Below are 18,876 nucleotides of genomic sequence, written 5' to 3' on the forward strand. Positions count from 1 at the left end.
AGTGGTGGGGCTGAGCTGAGGTGTGGCTAATAAAACCACTTCAACCCATCAGCCAAGAGCTGATGATGCCAGGGGTGTGCACAGGGCCCACACTCTTCACCCAATGGCACCCAGTGTTACAGACACCTTGCCCTGCCCACAGAGCCTGTAACTAATGTGAACAGAAAAACCTCTCCAGTCATGGGAATTCCTGAAGCACGTCTCCCCCATTCCCCTGAGAGTGTCTAAAAGAGCCTTCAGGAAGGCAGTAGAGGGACTTTTTGCAAGGTCAGGCAATGACAGGTTAATGGAGAATGGCTTTAAGCTTGAAGGAGGGTAGATTTAGATTGAATATTAGGAAGAAATTCCTCTCTGTGAGGGTGGGGAAACCCTGGCACAGGTAGCCCAGAGAAACTGTGGCTGCCCCATCCCTGGAAGTGTCCAATGTTGGGTTGGATGGTGCTTGGAGCACCCTGGTCTAGTGGACCCCCATGGCAGTGGGTGGAACAAAATGGTCCCTTCCAACCCAAAGCATTCTGTGATCCCAAATACCCTACAGGTCCTGGGAACTTGCAGAGCTCATTGGACCTCAGTTGCCTTGTGACATGCTGGGAAGATTCACCTATGGCTTCTGAGCCACAGGTTCAGGTGGCCTGCCTGCCCCCGTGTGTTTCCATGGTCAGAGGGCACTTGCCCTGCAGGCCAGCACATTCCCTGATGCCGACTGTAGCCCATTCTTGGAGCTGAATATTTATGTCCCTCTGCTCTGCTAGCAGTGAGGATGCTGCCAGCTCTGGCAGTGCCAAAGGGTGTGGGGACACTACAGTCATGAGCTGTGTCTCCTCTGCCAGATTTGGGAAAGATGTGAATGTCTGGAGACCCAAAGCAACCACACAAGCTGAAGCCAATCACCTCATCTTCCCCTTACCGGACACTCCTGGAGGAGCCCTGCCCCGCAGGCATTGCTGAGGGGAGCTGGCACAGGTCGAGTGGCATCCCTGCTCAGCCCCACCTCTGCCCTCGCCCCGTGTGTCTCCTCCATGCACGGCTCTGCCTCACTCCCCCCTGGGAAACTCAGCAGGGAAACGACAGGAAACAAATGTTGTGTTAATGTGTGCTTGATTAATTTTGACAGTGACTTCCACAACCTCTGAAGAGCCTCAGCATGTGCACAGGTGGGTGTGGGATGAGGGAGCCAGTGGCTCCTGCAGCCATGGGCAGAGGGCTGTGCCATGCCTGATGCTGCCCACACTTCTGAGCACCACTGTATGCCCTGGCCAAACAGCAGGAGAGTGTCCTGGGTGTCACAGCTCGTCTTTTTGGCTGGAGAAGCTGAGGGGTGCTGCCCTCACCCCTCCAGCCAAGCACATCAGTAGCCTGGCACCTTTCTCATTGTCTGCCTTAGCTCAGCAATCCTCAGACAAACCTGGGCATTTCTGGAATTCAGAAGACAAGGGTTTTTTTAAATGAACCAGAAGCACTTTTTTCCCCTGACAGTGACTCGACTTTCTCCCTCTTTGCCAGCATATTCCCCTTGAAATTAGTTTCTGTGTTAGTTTGCACCCGGGGCTTCTGCCTCTTTCAGGTTGCTTTAAGCTCTTTAGGAGTGAAAAGCAGAGTTTTCTCCTAAATGCAAGATGCTGGCAGAGTTTTGAAGATGTACATCGTTGAAACGACTGCTCACACTAGCAGAAGGCACCACAACACCTCCCCAGAGCTGTAGGTCAAGGAGGTCAAATGAGGAGGGACATTCCCATCTGACAGTGGGGAAGGGAGTGGGCTGTCCTACAGGTATCACTGGTACATCTTTCCAGTATTTCTCATGCTCTGGAGGTGTGCTGCCCTCTCCTAGCTGTGTCCTGTCCCTGCAGTGCTGGGAGCCACACACCAAGGCTGGCAAGTGTCTGTCCCAGTGGATCTGCATCCTTGTCAGGTCCCATGGTCACTGGGGCGAAGGCTTCAGGTTCACCTGCTCTCGGATGAGCATCCTTCTCTCGGGGCTGCTGTTGGCTTTGTGTCTGTAATGAAACACAGGTCAACACTCACATAACAAAATACCAGTTTTGCCCTGCCAGACCAAGCCTAGCAGTTTATTTTAATGTAGCTGTAATGCTGCTTGGAAGATTTATTTTCCTGCTCTGTGCAGCAGGGTTGGGGGCTTTGGTTGGCTCCCCCAGTCTGCCCAGACAGACAGGTGCACACGGTGCTGAGGTGGGGGCTCCCAGGACCCCACGATGGTGCAGACAGGGGGTGCTGAGGTTGGGGTGAGGAGGGGGCCAATGATTTGGAAGGCAGAGCAGCAGGTGCTGCAGCAGTGCCAGCATGTTCTGTGACTTCTGCAGTGCTGCGTCTGGGGCTGCCCTCACAGGTGGATTTCAGCATGAGGGTGGGGCTCACGCATCTTCACAGCCTGTTTCTAAGTCCGGGGAAAAGTCAGAAGGCTTGAAATTCTCTGCTCCTCTTCCTCCTCCTCTTTTCCCATAAAAATTCAGGGTCCAGGACCCATGTGTTGGAGTGTGATCAGAGTGCCTCGTTTGGGCTGAACGTGAGCTGAAGAGGTGGTGGGAAGCTCCCAGAGAAGGTCTGTGAGTCCTGGCAGGGGGTTGGTGAGATTCAAGAGGGAGATGACAGGCAAGAGTGAGCCCCCAGAAGAGTCTCATAGTCCCAACAACTAAGTTTTACTTGTTCCTTGGCTATGGAACTCATTTGTATTCCAAATATCACTACTCACTTCACATCAGTTAAAACTAAGCATCCCTCCCTTGTGTGACACCCATGTCCCTGTCCTAAACTCAGCCAGACCACCCTCCATTGCAATCCTGCTTGCTACAACCTGCAACATGGAATTTTCACCCCTGAGCTGTCGAGCCATGACTCTCTATGTTCCCAGAGCCAGCCCCCATCCAGGCTCTGGTTGAGCACTGTGTGTTCACACCAAGAAGCCACACTGACATCACCTTGCAGGGAAGAAGGGGGCTCTGAGCCCCCAGGGGGCCCCATTTCATGCTGGAAGTCGTGTGTTCACTGCATGCTTCCCCTCACCCTGTGTTGTCCGCCCTGAAACTCCTTCTCCAGATGGAAAGCATCCTGTTTAGTTTGTGCATGGACAGTGCATGAGCCAGAGGAGACGCAAGGAAGCACCACACAGAACGTTCCTGCTGCAGCTGCAAATGAGAGGCTGAGCACCAAGAAAAGGGACTCACAGACATGAACTGGAGGGTCTGGAGCCCCTGCCAGCACATCAGCCTCATGCAGGCATTCCTGCCTGCGAACAGGGTGCACCTCACACAGCACTGCATCAGGGTAGGCTGTGACAGTCACTGCCCAAAATCATGCTGGTTAAAGTCTACTCCTCCTCATTTCCTTTTGCCTTTTGGCAGCAGTGACTTCCCAGCCAGGCACAGGAGCAGAGGGAGTTCGTCCTAGGGTGGGAGATGGCAGACTCCTGCATGCTCCATGCTCACCTGGTGGTCAGGGACATCTGGAATGACCTCTTCTCTCTCTGTCCCACAGTGGGATTCAATCAATGAAATGGATGAGTTTTTCAGCCCCATCCACACCTACCAGGTCTGTAATGTCATGACCCCCAACCAGAACAACTGGCTGCGGACCAACTGGGTTCAGCGGGATGGTGCACGGCGGGTCTATGCAGAAATCAAATTCACACTGAGGGACTGTAACAGCATGCCAGGTGTGCTGGGCACCTGCAAGGAGACCTTCAACCTCTACTACATGGAGTCTGACCGGGACCTGGGCACCAGCACCCGAGAGAGCCAGTTCACGAAGATTGACACGATTGCAGCAGATGAGAGCTTCACCAACGTGGACCTGGGGGTGCGGCGCCTAAAGCTGAACACGGAGGTGCGGGGCGTGGGGCCGCTGAGCAAGAGGGGGTTCTACCTGGCCTTCCAGGACATAGGTGCGTGCATCGCCATCGTCTCAGTGCGGGTGTACTACAAGAAGTGTCCGGCTACAGTGAGGAACTTGGCATCCTTCTCCGAGGCTGTGACTGGGGCAGACTCATCTTCCTTGGTGGAAGTGCGGGGAGAGTGTGTGGGCCATTCGGAGGAGAGGGACACCCCCAAAATGTACTGCAGTGCCGAGGGAGAGTGGCTGGTGCCCATCGGGAAGTGCGTGTGCAGTGCTGGCTATGAAGAGCAGCACGATTCCTGCATGGGTGAGTCCCTGCCTCTTGCCTGGGGGAGGGATGGCTGTGAAGGGCTCTTGCCTCTTTGGGGAAGGGCTGATGACAGATGCCTTTTCACAAAAACTGGCACAGCCAGCCTCTGCGAGCCTCAGGGCTGCCCAAGCCTTTGTTGGCTGACTTCATGCTTCCAAAATGTGTTGTTTGGCCTCCCAAAACACCCTACTGCTGGCCGGGCTATGAAAGGGAGGAAAGCAAAAAGAAGCAAGGTCATTGTGTCCATCCCTCACCCTCCCAGGGATGCTGCATAGCCCTGCGTCCAGCGGCACGGGGAGCCTTCCCGGGGGCCCTCTGTGCCTCTGGGCAGGCTGCAAGCCTGTACAAACTGTGATAAGCAAGAGGGGTGACCAGCAGCAGAGTCACGGCTGGCACAGGGATATGTGTGTACAGAGCCTGGGCTCCTCGGGAGAGCCCTCCTCGCAGATTTGTTTGCTCTTGGTTCCTTCATGGGACGTGGTGAGGGGAGCAGCACAAATATGAGTGCGGGGCCTTTGTTTGAGTTTCGTGGAAATGTCAAGTGAAGGATTTGTCTTAGGGAGACTTGACTCAAGGTTAGGACATCCGACGCTGAACTGGAATAGATCTAGGGACTGGTGGGACCCACACTGGCTCCTACTGGTCCCCAGCTACACAGGATGGGCAGAATAAATGCTTCCCTCCAAAAATCCTCCTCCTGTCTGCAACCATTGATTTGGAAGTTATTCTGGAGTAGATCTAATATTTCAGAAAGGGTCTTCCATCATGTTAAAGAGTGAGTGCAAGGTGTGTGTGGGGCCAGACACATGCTACTGTAGGAGGGGGCACCAGCAAGGACCTCCTGGAGAGCTGGGTCCAGCCCCACCACTGCAAGAAGCTACGAGTTAGTTCAGAAGAACCAAACACATCTTCCCTGTATTCTCCTTCAGCAGTCCTGTACTGCAGACTCTGGCCCAGGAGATCCCAAAGCCAGGAGGCTGAGGGAAGCTGTGGCATCACTGATGTGCTCTGCCTGCCTCATTTTCCTGTGATTCCTCAGGCAGAATAGCTCTCTCCTGGGAGCAAAGCTGTGGGAGAGTTGCTGTGCTCTCCTGCTTTTTTCTGGTGGGATTACTCCTGCCATAGGCATGGCATAGGAGGAAGTGTGGTCAAACATGTGTCCCCAGGTGACCCCTCTGTATGGAGATGGTTCCAGACCCAGCAAAACTCTTCAGGGCTTATGGCATCAGAAACAGGACAGAAATGTCACTAGGCTTTCTCTGACCTCAGTGTCTTCTCCTCCTCCTGTTTTCCCTGTCCCATTTTTCTGATTCCCAACACAACTTGATGACCCAACATCAAGTGAGCTGGGACAGCACCTCCTTCCTTGCATCTCCTTGGGTGGGTGGGTGTGGAGCAGGAGTACATATATTTATACACAAAAGCAAACAGAAATCTCTGATCTTGTGCCTGATTTGGGCAGAGTTCATTTTTCAGCCTGAAAAATGCCTTTCTGGAGTGATTTATAATGCCTGTGGATCTCTTGGAGTTGGAAATTAGCCGTTTTAATTGTCAGGCGAACAAAAGCAGGATTCCAGTGGCTGTCGCCCCAGCAATTTTTCATTTTCGGTCACAGGGATGAGATGATATAAATCACTCCTAGTAGCCCTAATAATCTTTCTATAAATATCAGGGAAATTCATTTTTTGCCTGGGCGGGGGAGTGGGGGAATGTGTGGAAATTAGAGAGAAGATACTTTGCCTCTATGACAGTGTTTAAAATGTGATTCCAAATTAATTTCCTTCTGCCTTTCACAGCTGGACGCCTTATTTGTCAAAGCTAAAGATGTTTGAACAGTGGAGGTTTCTCCCCCTCCTCTTTAACTTTCATTTTTCTAAGGACCTGCCAGAGTGATGGAGGACAGCTCAGGAATCCAGACCATAGCCAGAGCTGTTCTCAGCCCTTCAGAGGAGAAGGAAGGTTGTGCCACAGGGCTGGGAAGGATGGAATGAGGTGTGACATGTAGAAGGATGTGTAGGAACATAGGGAACTTCCCTGTCTCTCATCCCCTTTACAGAGTCATAGAGTCAGACTAGTTTGGGTTGGCAGGGAACTTAAGGCTTATCTCCACCCCCCCACTATGGGCAGGGACACTTTCCACCATCCCAGGTTGCTCCAAGCCCAGTCCAGTGTGGCCTTGGACACTTCCAGGGATGGGCCTTTGCTGTCGTCTATCACATTGGATGCCACTTTTTTGGGGCAAGAGTATGGTGTCTGGGATCTCTGACTTCTGCCCTTATGTCAGGGGGATGCACACATTTCACCTTGTTTTGATGTCCTGCCACTTGCCATAAGGATATGAGGGGCAGTTTCCATGGGATTGAGGGAGGTAGATCTCAGCCCAAGGGCAGTAGGTTCAGAACCACCAGAGGATGCCAGCTGGCTTGGCATCAGATATGTCACAGCCCTGCATCACACCAGACATTTGTCCCCTGTACCTGCGCCTAATGCCTCTGCCTAATTCCTCTTCAGAGGCACAGGATCCTCTTCTCCAGCTGTGACTGAGCACATACACTGCAGTGCCTTACTGGGCAAAAACCAGATTTGGGCAGGAAATCCCACAGCTCCTGATGGCACCCTAGGATCTGACAGGACCTAAAATTCCCAGCATTTAACCCCACAGCATCTTCTGCCACAGCCATCCCAAGGATGAAACCCCTCATGGAACAGTATAGCCCTGCTGCCCCACTTGTTTTTCCCTTGGTTTCAAGGTTCTGAAGGACTCTGCTTCCCCCACCCCGTCACCCACAGCCTCAGACTCGTTGCTCTTTCCTCCTTGAAATTCATCAGTCTACACACGACACATTAACATCTCTTACAAACAGCAAATAGCAACTGCTCTGCCTAAACAGTAGAATAAGCAAGAGTAGGAGAGAAAAGGATCTGTCCCAGCTATTTATCAGATAAGGAGGCAATCAGCATAATTCACCTTATTGATATGCAGCTGCTGTGCAGGACAAATAAGATACCCATTTCAATAAGGTCAGTGCAATTAGAGAGATGGGAAAGGCGAGCATGTTAACCCTGGGTCTACTTCTGTGGGAAGGGACGGATCCATAACCCCCACAAAGGCTGGGAGCTGGGATGTGCACCATGTCCTGTGGGTGGATGGATGGAGAGGTGGACAGAGAGACTCAGGCAGGTGAGGATAGTGGCTCTTCAACCACATCCTTCCTACCAGCTCCTGCCATCCCCTTTTTGGGAAGGGCTGCCAGGCCCTGAGCCACCAAGATTTTATGTTGTGTTGGTTGGCCTTGGTGGATGGACCTTGGCAAATCCATGGTGTTTGCATCAGGGTCCCCCTTTCGAGGTGGATCTGAAGTACTCCTTGGGCTGCATCTCTCACCAGCTATCAGGGAGCAAAACTTCAAACCGAGCTGAAACCTGTTCAGCTGATCAGAGGTTGTACATGCACAGAGAGTTGTTTAGGAGCATCAGTGACAGTGCCATGACTACAGATCACAGTGCTGCTCTATGGGAGCTGACACAAACCCATCCAGCATCCAGCCATGGAGACCTCCAGGAGCACAGAATGTCCCAGGAAGTGTTGTCTTTAAATGAACAAATGGAAAAGGGTAAGAGAGGGACAGGCCTTCCTCCTGGTTGTGAGAGCAGGTGGATGAGACTTTGGCAGAAATGCCATTTCCAAAGAGCATCTTTGTGGTATGTTATGACTTTCAGGAGTGGTTCAGAAATTTCTGTCTAAAGTTTGGGAACAGGCATCTTATCCTCTGTCTGCTTTCCCTCTGCTGTGCTCAGGGCCTTCAGCCTGGCTGTTCCCTTTGGATGGAAAACAGTGATGGGGGAGCAGCAACTGACCAATTCCTAATTCCTGCTCCATCAACCCATTTGCACATGAGGATGGGTGCTAACAGGCTGAGTGAGAACAGCCACCAAACATGGGTCTGCTGTGTGTGGCTGAATGAGGATCTGGCCCTGGGCTGGCCTTTACCCAGTTCTGCCTTAGCCAAGAAATGGCCTTTGTCCTCTGGACAAGAGAATAGAGGAATGCTGCCACTGCTCTTTCCCCTCCAGCTCCCAAACTGAAGGAGAGGTGGGAGTAGGGAAAGGACTGCTGGGCTCTTCTGTCTCCTGTGAGACATGGCTGGTGGAAATGGATCTGGAGAGTCTGGTTAGCAATCTGGAAGCCAGTTAATTTTTTCCAGTTGGGGGGATTCACACTGATGAACAAATCAGCAGATTTAATGTACCTTAAACCTTCCTTGTGGGCAACTTTAATCGAGGAACTAAAGAACCACGGCATTGCTAATTAAGAGGAGAAAATACCCAGCTTGGTAATTATGTGCTTGTGAATACAGTTTTACATCCATGGACTTTTATGAAGAAAGTCAGTGGAGATTGTCCCACAGCTGGTGGAGTAAGGGGGCGAAGCTGAATGGTGTGAGAGGAGGGGAAACACCATCACCCATGTACCATGCTGGTGGTCACAGCCTGGCCACACACTTGGGGACAAAATGTCCTGGGTGAAGCCACTGGCAGGGGAAGGCAGGTGAGAGTCATGGACTCCAGCTGGGCTGGACACTGACCTGCAGCCACAGCAGCAAACCTGTGTGAACCAATGTGGTCCAGATGCTGATACTGGAAGGTAAGGAAAGGTGGAGATGTGACCTGCTGTCTCTGTCCTTGGGAATGAGGAGAACTACCCTTTGCCCAGTGCAGTGCACAGGGGGATACTGCTTGTCTTGGGTACCTACCCAGGGAGACCACAACCTGTGCTCCCTTACTTGCATGCAGAGGGGTGGAGAAGCACTCAGGGAGCAGGAAAGACAGTCTAGTGGGTTATGGAAGACCACTGGAGCCTTGCTTTGTTTCCTTCTCTCTCCAAACTCCTTATTCCTTCCAAAGTCAGAGATGCTCTGAGAAGTCTCAGGCTTCTCTTCCCTTTTCTCCTAACAGTAATTTTTCCTCCATCCCAGAGCAACCATGAGCTCGGAGCATTGTGTTTTCACATGAAATGATCTTCATGGCACAGACTACTCTCTTGAAAACAGGACACAGGTCTTGCTGGGCTGACTTCAAGTAAAATCCCTTTTTCCTGACTCTGAACTACACAAGGACCCCCAAAATGTGCCTGGGGGTCACAGATGTCTTTGCCAAATAGCAAACCTGAGATCTTAACAAACATTGCCTTGGGTCCATTGCATCCTCCCTTAGGTCCAGTCTGGAAGCACATGTACTGTATCTTAAGGTGACAGATAAATGTCTGTCAAAATGTATGTCAAGTCCAGAGGAGGCCACAAAGATGCTCTGAGAGGTGAAGTACCTCTGCAATGGAGATAGGCTGAGAGAGCTGGGCTTGTTCATCCTGAGGAAGGCTCTGGGGAGATCCAAGTCAACCCTTCCAGTGTCAAAAGGGGAATTATAAAAAGGGGGCAGGGAAACTTTGTACAAGGACATGGGAAAGATTTAGATTAGGTGTTAGGAAGAAATTCTTTCCTGTGATGGTGGTGAGGCCCTGGCACAGGTTGCCCAGAGAAGCTGTGGCTGCCCCATCCCTGGAAGTGTCCAAGGCCAGGTTGGATGGGGCTTGGAGGAACCTGGGCTAGCAGAAGGTGTCTCTGCCCATGGCAGGGGATGGGACCAGATGAGATTTTCAGCCCAAACCAGTCAGTGATTCTATGATTTAATGAGTATATTGTCATTGCAGCTCTAAGGAAGCATCTTGGAATATGTTTCAAATTCTTTGCAAACTGATGTGGATTTCTAGACGAATCTCTGTACAAGTCCCAGCATACACATGGCAGGTCCAAACCACAGGACTGGTGGTGGTGCTGCACCTCAGTGGTGCCTGCTCTGAGCATCCCTGGCTGCTGGCCAGGCACCAGGCTGTCACTCCCAGAAGTGATGGCACCAATGCCCTGGGTGTCCCCCACAGAGATGGGGACGAGAGTGTATCAAGATAAAACTCCCACGGGCAGGAGCAGAAACAGTTCTGAAGTGGTGCTGTGGGAGTTATGCAAGTGTCCTTTCACTGATGCCAGACAAGGGATTCAAAGAAAGTAAGTGACTGTCAAGGTTTTCATTGTGGTTTGCAAGGCCATCAGATGCTCTGTAAAATACAGGTAGTACTGGCTGGTGAGACCATAGCCCCTTCTGGTTATCCCAAAGCTCTTCATTCTAAAACTAAACCCCAGTTTGTTTTCCAAAACTCATAAGCTAGAACTGTGCAGGAATATAGAATCATAGGAAGGTTTGGGTTGGAAGGGACCTTAAATTTAATCCAGTTCCACCCTCTGCCACTATACCAGGGTGCTCCAAGTCCTATTCAACCTGACCTTGAACACTTCCAGGGCTGGGGCAGCCACAGCTTCTCCTGGAAAGCCATACCCAGGCTTCACCACCTTCACAGGGAAGAATCTTTTCCTAAAATCTATCAAAATCTATTCCCTTTCATTTTTTTTCATTAGGAAACACTTGGTCCCCTAGAGGGTTATCCAGCCCTGAGATGGAATCCTTAGATTCACACTTGCTTTATACCAGGACTTCCAGCTCATAGTCACAGCCCCAGCTGCTGGTCTGTTTGGCTCCAAGAGGTGCTGCTCTGTGTGTGTGTCTGAGTCAGCCCAGGGAGGATGCTGGAGAAGGCTGGGGCAGGACAAGGTGATCCCAATATCTCAGCACCCTCACTCCCTCCTCTAAAACCCAGTGGCTATTTGCAATCATTTGGAAAATAAAACAAAGCAGCACCCCAGCACCTAAACCCATTTATTTAGTTTTCCAGTAAAGAACAAACAAAAGGACAGAGGTACCTGCAGACCTGCCCTTGTCCCACCAACAAAATAACACCGTTTTTTTTCCTGGCTGAATATTTTATTGTTTGCCACTTTTCCTCTGAGTTTTCTCTGTTTCTCTGCTGAGAGAGATAAGGGGTGAGAATGATGCTAGGCTGGAATTCAGGGTAGTGATGGGGATGAAACAAATGTCATTTGTGCTTAGTAGGTCTCTGTGGCCCCTCTAAGAAGTGCCAAAGTGCAGCTGGGCTGTTATGAATAGAACAGGCAGCACTTAAAGACATTAACCAGTTTGGGAATGTGGGTGTTTTGTTTGTTTGTTTGAACTCTTCCACAGAATTGGCTGAGTTCAGGTAATGAACACAGGTTGTTGCTCTGGATTTCCAATGTGCAGATGCCTGGGAAGCTGTTGTTGGAGAGTTTGGACACGGACAGACTGCAAGAAAGACCTGGAATTTTGCACCAGTCCTTACACTGGGAATAGTGTAACACAGTGCAGGGCTGGGGACCTCAAATTCCCCACCAGCATATTCAGAGGTTTAGTGGGATTGTCTTGCATGGGAAAGATGCTCTTCATCCCACAGAGCAGTAGGACCCTGCCAAAAAATTGTTCTGTACTTGGCATGAGCTCCAGATCCCACCCATGTCACTGCTTGTGTGATGTCTTCCCCTTCTGAAAACAAGCTGCTGCTGCTGACACTTCTCCATGAAGGAGAAAGGGATTCAAAGGCTGGTGGGGTTCAGCTGTGCGTTGGTGAGTGTTGTGCTGGCCCATATGATACTCTTCACTTGCTGGAGAACTGGGAACCCTTCCTTTACAGCTCAGCCCCTCTACACATCCATAGCCATATGGGTATGGTGAGAGGTCTCACATGCCCCTCAAAGCTGCATTCCAGCTCCTGCCAGTGGTGGGATGAAGATCTTAGTGTTTTGTGTGTCCTTTCTTCCTTTCTGCCTCACAGCAGGGTTACGTTCAGCTTTGTCACCTTCAGGGGTGCTCCCATTTGGCCCCACTCCTTCCTTTAGACTGTGTTTTTTGGGTGTGGTTTTGATCTGATGAAATCTATGGGGTTTCTTCAGAAGCTTTGGATAGTTGTGTCTAAAACTCTTTGACAAGACTGAGTTTGGGAAACAGCTTTTTTTCTAATTCTGGCATTAGGCTGCCTGTTTCCATCTGACTCCTGCAAGATGTAGCATTTCACCAGATAAGCTTTATAAAAAAGCCTTTGCTCTTGGTATGCCAAGCTGTCTCACCTACACAAGGCTGCACAGCATCACCTCCACTCCCACAGAAGGATGTTTGCACCCGGCAGCAGAAGCAGCACTTTTAGCAAACTGGGATTGGGATGTTTTCTTCTTCTCTTTTTTTTCTTTTTTCTTTATTTTTTTTAAAGAGGTGGGGAAGAAGAGCAGAAGAGAGTCAGGTGTGTCTCCAACAGAGCTGAAATCAGGTTGGATGGGGCTCTGAGTAATCTGGTTCTAGTGGAAGGTGTCCCAACCCATGGCAGGGCGGGAGAGCTGGATGATCTTTGAAGTTCCCGTTTGCCCGGCACTCCAAGTGGAATTTCTCTACTTGGAAGAACAGGACCATCCTTATACAACTTGTCTTGGTGGCAGTGAAGTCTGAGTGTTAGCAAGAAGGGTGCAGGACGTCCTTTGCAGCGCATGCCATTTGCTGGCAGCCTGATGCACAGGGTTCTGCTGGCTTTGCAAAGTCTTCATGGGTGAAAAACTGCCCCCATTACCCCTTTGAAACACTCAGGGATGCAAAGGAGTGTGAGATGGGTTAACTGTGGAAATAAGGCCCAAGCAGCAGTGATGTGAGGTGGAGTCTGGGATGACAGAGAAAAGTTCAGGTATGAAATGGTGTGATGGGTTGTACTGGGAGCAGGAGGGGTTGTGAGCTATGGAAAGGGGCTGCAGGGTGGGAGCTGGGTTGTAGTCAGGCTAATGTGGTGCTCAGGCTCCAGAGGTAAGGCAGTGACCAGGGGGTGCAGGGGCAAGAGCACACAGAGGATGTGTGAACATCAGCAGGGCCATGAAGCAATGTATGATCTACAGACCAGGAGCATGGGCCAGTCTGAGACTGGGGAAAGGGGAGCACAGCCTTGCAAAAACACAAAATTTTGGCCACTGAGGCAGATGCCTCTTTTTAAGACATGACTGAGAATAACCTGCTTCTGTTTCAGTGCCTGTGTCATATGGCAGCTGAGATTGGAGGCATCATGCTGAAAGTGGATTGAAAGGAGCTGGATTTTCTGTGCTAGCTTCTACAGCCTGGAGGGCTCTGGGACTGGTGCCTGTTTCTAAAGGCTGTCACAGTGTCTGTGACACCTTTATTTCCATCTCTATCTCTTTTCAGCATGGCCAAAGGGAGGTACATGACTGCTCTTCTGGTGCTTGCAGATGCCCAGATCTGTTGAAGGGTCAGGAAAGGGGGCAGTTCATGGCACAGGTGTCACAGAGCTGCCCCATGGCACCCTCTCAGCTGTGCCCTCACCCTGCCCAAACCTCGTGGGCTTAGGATGGAGCTGAGAGGGAGTGACATGAGGTCAATGCTTGCACTTGCAGCCCCACAAAAGCAGCCCTTGGTGGTCCCTCAGGGGCACCAGCAGAGCACTAGTCCAAGACAGCCACTTCAGAGTGAGAAGAGCAGCTTGTTCCCAGCCAGCGTATCCTTGACAGGTCCATCCGTCATCTCCCGAGCTCTGCCAGCTTATTAGCAGATGTTGTCCTGTCCCCAGAGGATGGAGAAGGAGGGAAACAAATGGACCGAACTCCAGATGGCTGGCAGATCCCTCCCCACACTCACTGTTCCTGAGACAAACCTGCACTCCCTTGGGCAGAGGACATGTGAGAATGGGTGTGGTGGGCAGGGAAAACAGGCGAGATGGGCTGTGCAGGGTGGGGAGATCAGAGGAAGCCCCATGGAACTGACCCAGACAGGTTTGAGGTTGATCACTGGGGACTCACCTATGCAACATACGTGGAGATGTGCTCTGCCAAGTACAGGTTTAGTGGTGGGATTTGTAGGCTCTACTGGCGATCCTGGGACCAGCCAAGTCTGCAGAGGCTGCAAGCTCAGTGAGGGTGTGCAAGTCTTGAGCTGAGTGGCAGGTGAATGGCTGCTACTGTCCCACATGCACTGCAAAACCACACCATGAGATAAAACAGCAGGGACAGGCTGCCTTGGCTGGGAGTGGCACTGGGGACAGGAGGACACCAGCAGCAGGACTTCTGGTGGTTCACAGAGAGGCAGGATCTGAGATCCTCAGATGCAGAGCAAGGGTATCAAATACATAGAAACAATGGGAGAAAAAGAAACCCTACCTTTTCCAGGGCTCCTGGGAGGGCACTTCTGGCAGGTGGCAGTATGGACTGCATTGAAGGCAGTGGGGCAACCACTCTACACCTCACTGGTGGGTGGCTTTGGATTTGAGAGGCTTCTCCCCAACCATGGCTGTGGAGCCCATTGGATTTTATACCTGGTGCATTTGATTGATTTTTTTCTGCTTGTTCCTTCTTTGCTGTTTATTCTTCCCACAGCCAACCCGGGAGGTCCTGGTCTTCCATGTGCCACTGGCCTGGCATGAGAGAGCTCACTCCAGAGCATTCTGTACTTTGGGGATTTCATACCTTGAGGAGCTTCAACCTGGTGCCCTCTCCTATGCCTGTGAAAGGCTTTGCATGTGTGTCTTGCTTCCCTCTGAAGCAGCACTGAGGCGCCCAGAGGTGCATGACTCCCTGAGCAGTGCTTGCCCCATCCCCAGGTGCTCCCCAGGCCTGCTGGTGGGCTCATGCTGTCCATGTGCCAGGAGATGGCTTCCTATGGCTCTGCCCTGGTGCACAAATTTACTTGCAATTTGTCATTTAGTATAATTTTCCCCTTGAGTGCATCTAAAATAATTGTGACTCATTGGTACAGGTAATTAATGGGTTTTTTACAGCATTAAATGCTAAGTGATTACAATTGCTCTGTGCAAATCTGCTGCACTTCGTGTTTCCATCCTTCCTGCTGCTTGTCTTTCCATACCTGAGATAGCACTGATTTCTCTGCCCTTAATTAAATATTGGTTGAGGGAACCACTCCAGTGCCTACGGAATCATGAGTCCCTGGCTACTGGTTGCTGCATGGATAAAGATGATGGTGATTTGCAGGTCCAAGGGAGATTCACACAAGTTGAGGGCAGGAGTTTCTGACCTGCATCTGCCCAGGACCAACTAGGGCTGTCCCATTGCTCAGCTCCCATCTGTGTCCTTTCTGTGTCTTCATCCTTTCCCACATGGAAAAATTGGGAAATTATTTTCTTTCTTACAGATTTATTTTGTTGTTTGGGAGGGGTTTTTGTTGTTTTGTTTTGTTTTGTTTTTTCACCAGCTGGCTATGTTCTCGAATTTGTCTCCACCTGAGAACAGTGTACCAGTGCTCATCTCAGCCTTACACTCAAAACCAAAGGGCTGCAGACCAGAGGGTGCTGCAGCATCAGGGGGCATTTGGCGAGGGCAGAGAGTCCCTGGTGTGAGGTATCATCATGACCAGTCAACACCACAGTCTGGCATACTCAAGTTTGGGCATTTCTGCACCTTGCTCTGACGCTCTTTGGGGAGTGGAGGAGCAAGTGTCTGGGAGCAAACTCTGGAACTGCTCGCCCTTGCTGTACCAAGATGTGACACCAAACTGTGACACCAACCTGCGACACCAACCTGTGAAACCACGTCTGGCACATGCAGCACATGAACCACCATCCTGCTGGTGGTGTTGCTGCCCTGCTATTAATGGAGCACTTGGTGCAAAAGTGCCACAGAAACCAGAGACAGAGACTGAAGAAGGACCAGTAAGAGGTCCCCACACCAGGGATGTATGTGGCTGGAGCACTGCCTTCAGCTGCCTTTACTGAAGTAGCTTAGTTATGAAAAGGCTCTGTGCAATGTGTGATATGTGGAATATGCTGGTAGCAGTCCAGGGAGATGCGTGGCAAGGAAAGAAGTGTTATTAAAAAGAAAATGAATCAGCACCTAGAAAGAAAACAAACAGCATAGAGGGACCCAGTTCCCCAGGAATGTGGATCACAAACAAAGCCCTTCTACATGCTTGGAAGCAAAAATTGAGGCTATATGCAGATCTGTCCACTGGAGGTAAAGACAGGAAAATGAAGACATTACTACCTCAGTGGGAAAAACAGAGATGAGTCAGAGCCAGGAATAATCCTTGAATCACTGGAACTGATCCTAAAAGTACATCATGAGTACAGGGACCCAGACAGAACCTGTTTTCCTTATTTGGAATCTAAATCTGCAATAAAGGGCAGATCCTTCCGCCCCCAGATATATGACATGCCACATGTCACTCTTGAATAAATTGATTTTCCTAACGAGAGATGAGCTGTTTGTTTGTGTGACAAATGATCTACCCCAGAGGCTGCTGGGAGAGGGAGATGGAGCACTGCGATGCCAGCCCAGGTGTGGGATGAACTCTTGCACCAGGAGGAGGCAGAGGAACTGCAGGCAGGTTGTGTTGTAAGAAAAAACTTATTTTTTTCAAGGCTGGCTCATTTGTCCTCTCTGTCCCTTCATAAAGATTGGGCAGTGGGCTCCCTGTCCTTGGGCCAGACAGTGGCTGCACCAGGGAGAGCTCTGGACAGCAGGCAGAGGCACAAGAACACCCAGAGCTTTGCAGGCTGCTCAGGCGTGGCAGAGGCACCCAAGTTTGCTTGTGGAGCAGTGAGGACCAGGTGCCAAGATAGCAGCAGGTGCAGCCCAGAGGACAGACAAAAGTTTTCACAGAGCCCAGTTTGCAGCTGGACAGCTGGAGAGGACTCACACAGGCACTGGGGAGAAGGGCTGGTTTCTCACGCCATGACTGTCAGAGCACTGTCCAGCTTTGTGCTGATGAGATTCTCTGAGTTGTGGAAGGCTCCTCTTCCAAGTACATCCCTCTGACCTCTGCTCTTCCCCTTGCAGCCTGCCAACTGGGATTTTACAAGTCGGCCCCTGGGGACCAGCTGTGTGCCAAATGCCCCTTGCACAGTCACTCGGAGAGCCGGGCAGCCCGTGTGTGCCGCTGCGACAGCAGCTTCTACCGGGCAGTGCAGGATCCGCCGTCGGCCGCCTGCACACGTGAGTACCCCTGGGTACCCCCTGCCCCACCTGCCCTGGTGCCTGCACACGGGAGTACCCCTGGGTACCCCCTGCCCCACCTGCCCTGGTGCCTGCACACGGGAGTACCCCCGGGTACCCCCTGCCCCGGCTGCCCTGGTGCCTGCACACGGGAGTACCCCCGGGTACCCCCTGCCCCACCTGCCCTGGTGCCTGCACACGTGAGTACCCCCCGGGTACCCCCTGCCCCACCTGCCCTGGTGCCTGCACACGTGAGTACCCCCCGGGTACCCCCTGCCCCACCTGCCCTGGTACCTGCACACGCGAGTACCCCCCGGGTACCCCCTGCCCCGGCTGCCCTGGTGCCTGCACACGGGAGTACCCCCTGGGTACCCCCTGCCCCGGCTGCCCTGGTGCCTGCACACGTGAGTACCCCCTGGGTACCCCCTGCCCCGGCTGCCCTGGTGCCTGCACACGTGAGTACCCTCTGGGTACCCCCTGCCCTGGTACCCCCACATGCTGCAGTGGGGCAGGGGGCACGTCCTTGCACACAGGAGCTGCTCCCTGGCTGAGCCTGGCTCACCCCTGCCCCTGTGTATGCTGCCCAAGGTGCTCTAGAGGCCTGAGTCTCTGGCCATGAGCTGAGACCTCCCTTAGCTGCACTCCCTCACTGCCTCTGTGTCATTCTCATCCTGTGCCATCCTGCTCTCCAAACATCCCTGTCCAGAGTCTTAGAATCTTGGAGTCATTAAGGTTAAAAAAGCCTTTAAGATCATTAAGTCCTTCCGTCAGCCCAGCAGCACCACTATGTTTACCACTAAAGCATGTCCCCAGGTGCCATATTCACAAGTTTTTTGAACACTTCACCACTGCACTGGGTGGTCTGTTCCAATGTCTGACCACCCTTTCTGTGAAGAAATTTTCTCTAATACCGCATCTAACCTACTCCTGGCACAACTTGAGGTTGTTTCCTCTGGTCCTGTCACTTGTTCCCTGGGAGAAGGGACCAACACACTCCTCCCCTCCACCACCCAAAGCTCCAAACTTTGCTGGTGTCCTTTGCAGAAGTGCACTGAGTGGTCAGACACCTCTGAGCAGCCATGGGGGCAGCTCCAGCTTTGCTGTGCTCTCCTTCTCTGTGGGTATACAGTGGTAACTATGGCTTGTCATATAAATCACAGAATCACAGACTATTCCGAGTTGGAAGGGACCCACAAGGATCATCGAGTCCAACTCTTAAGTCAATGGCCCACACAGGGGATTGAACCCATGACCTTGGCATTATTACAACCAAGTTTTAACCAACTGAGCCAATCTCAGGGTCAAATAAATATGGTGTCATCTCAGCTCTCTGCTTTGAGGGGCCCAGTGCTATTAAAAGGGGACCAGGACATCCCAGGAGGAGTCCTCCTTTCTGTAGTTGGTCCAGGAGGACAGAAGGGTGTGGGGCTGCTTGCTAAGGTCAGGGTGAAAGACAGGTCAGCAACATCTGACTTGTGTTTCTCTAAGGGATAGCCCCCCAGGTTTATTAATCTCTCTGGGAAATGTGAGTTTACCCTTTCCTTTAGATGAGCAGATACAGCTCATCAACACCTTGGCTCTTCCCCAAAAATGTCATGCGCCACCATTGCTTCCTGCTTCGCCCAGAGCAGCTCTTGCTGTCTAGCATTTGGCATCCTGAGCCAGAGCATCTTACCTCCATGACATTTCATCCTGAGCCCTGTCTGTGTCTTTCCTGTGTTGTGCTGAGAGCATACCCCTCTCTGGGCATGTCTGTGTTCCCTGCAGCACTGTTTGTGTGCTCAGGTACCAAGGCACATCTCTGTTGGT

General features: G+C 51.6%; 1 protein-coding gene across 1 annotated transcript in view; it reads left to right on the plus strand.

The window, feature by feature from the left end:
* The window catches only part of EPHA8 (EPH receptor A8), a 51,021-nt gene that overhangs the window by 18,162 nt on the left and 13,983 nt on the right, over positions 1 to 18,876 (plus strand). Inside the window, exons 3-4 of the mRNA XM_071576007.1 lie at positions 3,493 to 4,156; positions 16,912 to 17,067. Of these exons, the coding sequence (XP_071432108.1) occupies positions 3,493 to 4,156; positions 16,912 to 17,067 (820 nt within the window). The remainder of the gene's footprint in view (positions 1 to 3,492; positions 4,157 to 16,911; positions 17,068 to 18,876) is intronic.

The sequence above is a fragment of the Pithys albifrons genome, chromosome 22 (assembly GCF_047495875.1).
Source record: "Pithys albifrons albifrons isolate INPA30051 chromosome 22, PitAlb_v1, whole genome shotgun sequence".
Lineage (NCBI taxonomy): Eukaryota > Metazoa > Chordata > Aves > Passeriformes > Thamnophilidae > Pithys > Pithys albifrons.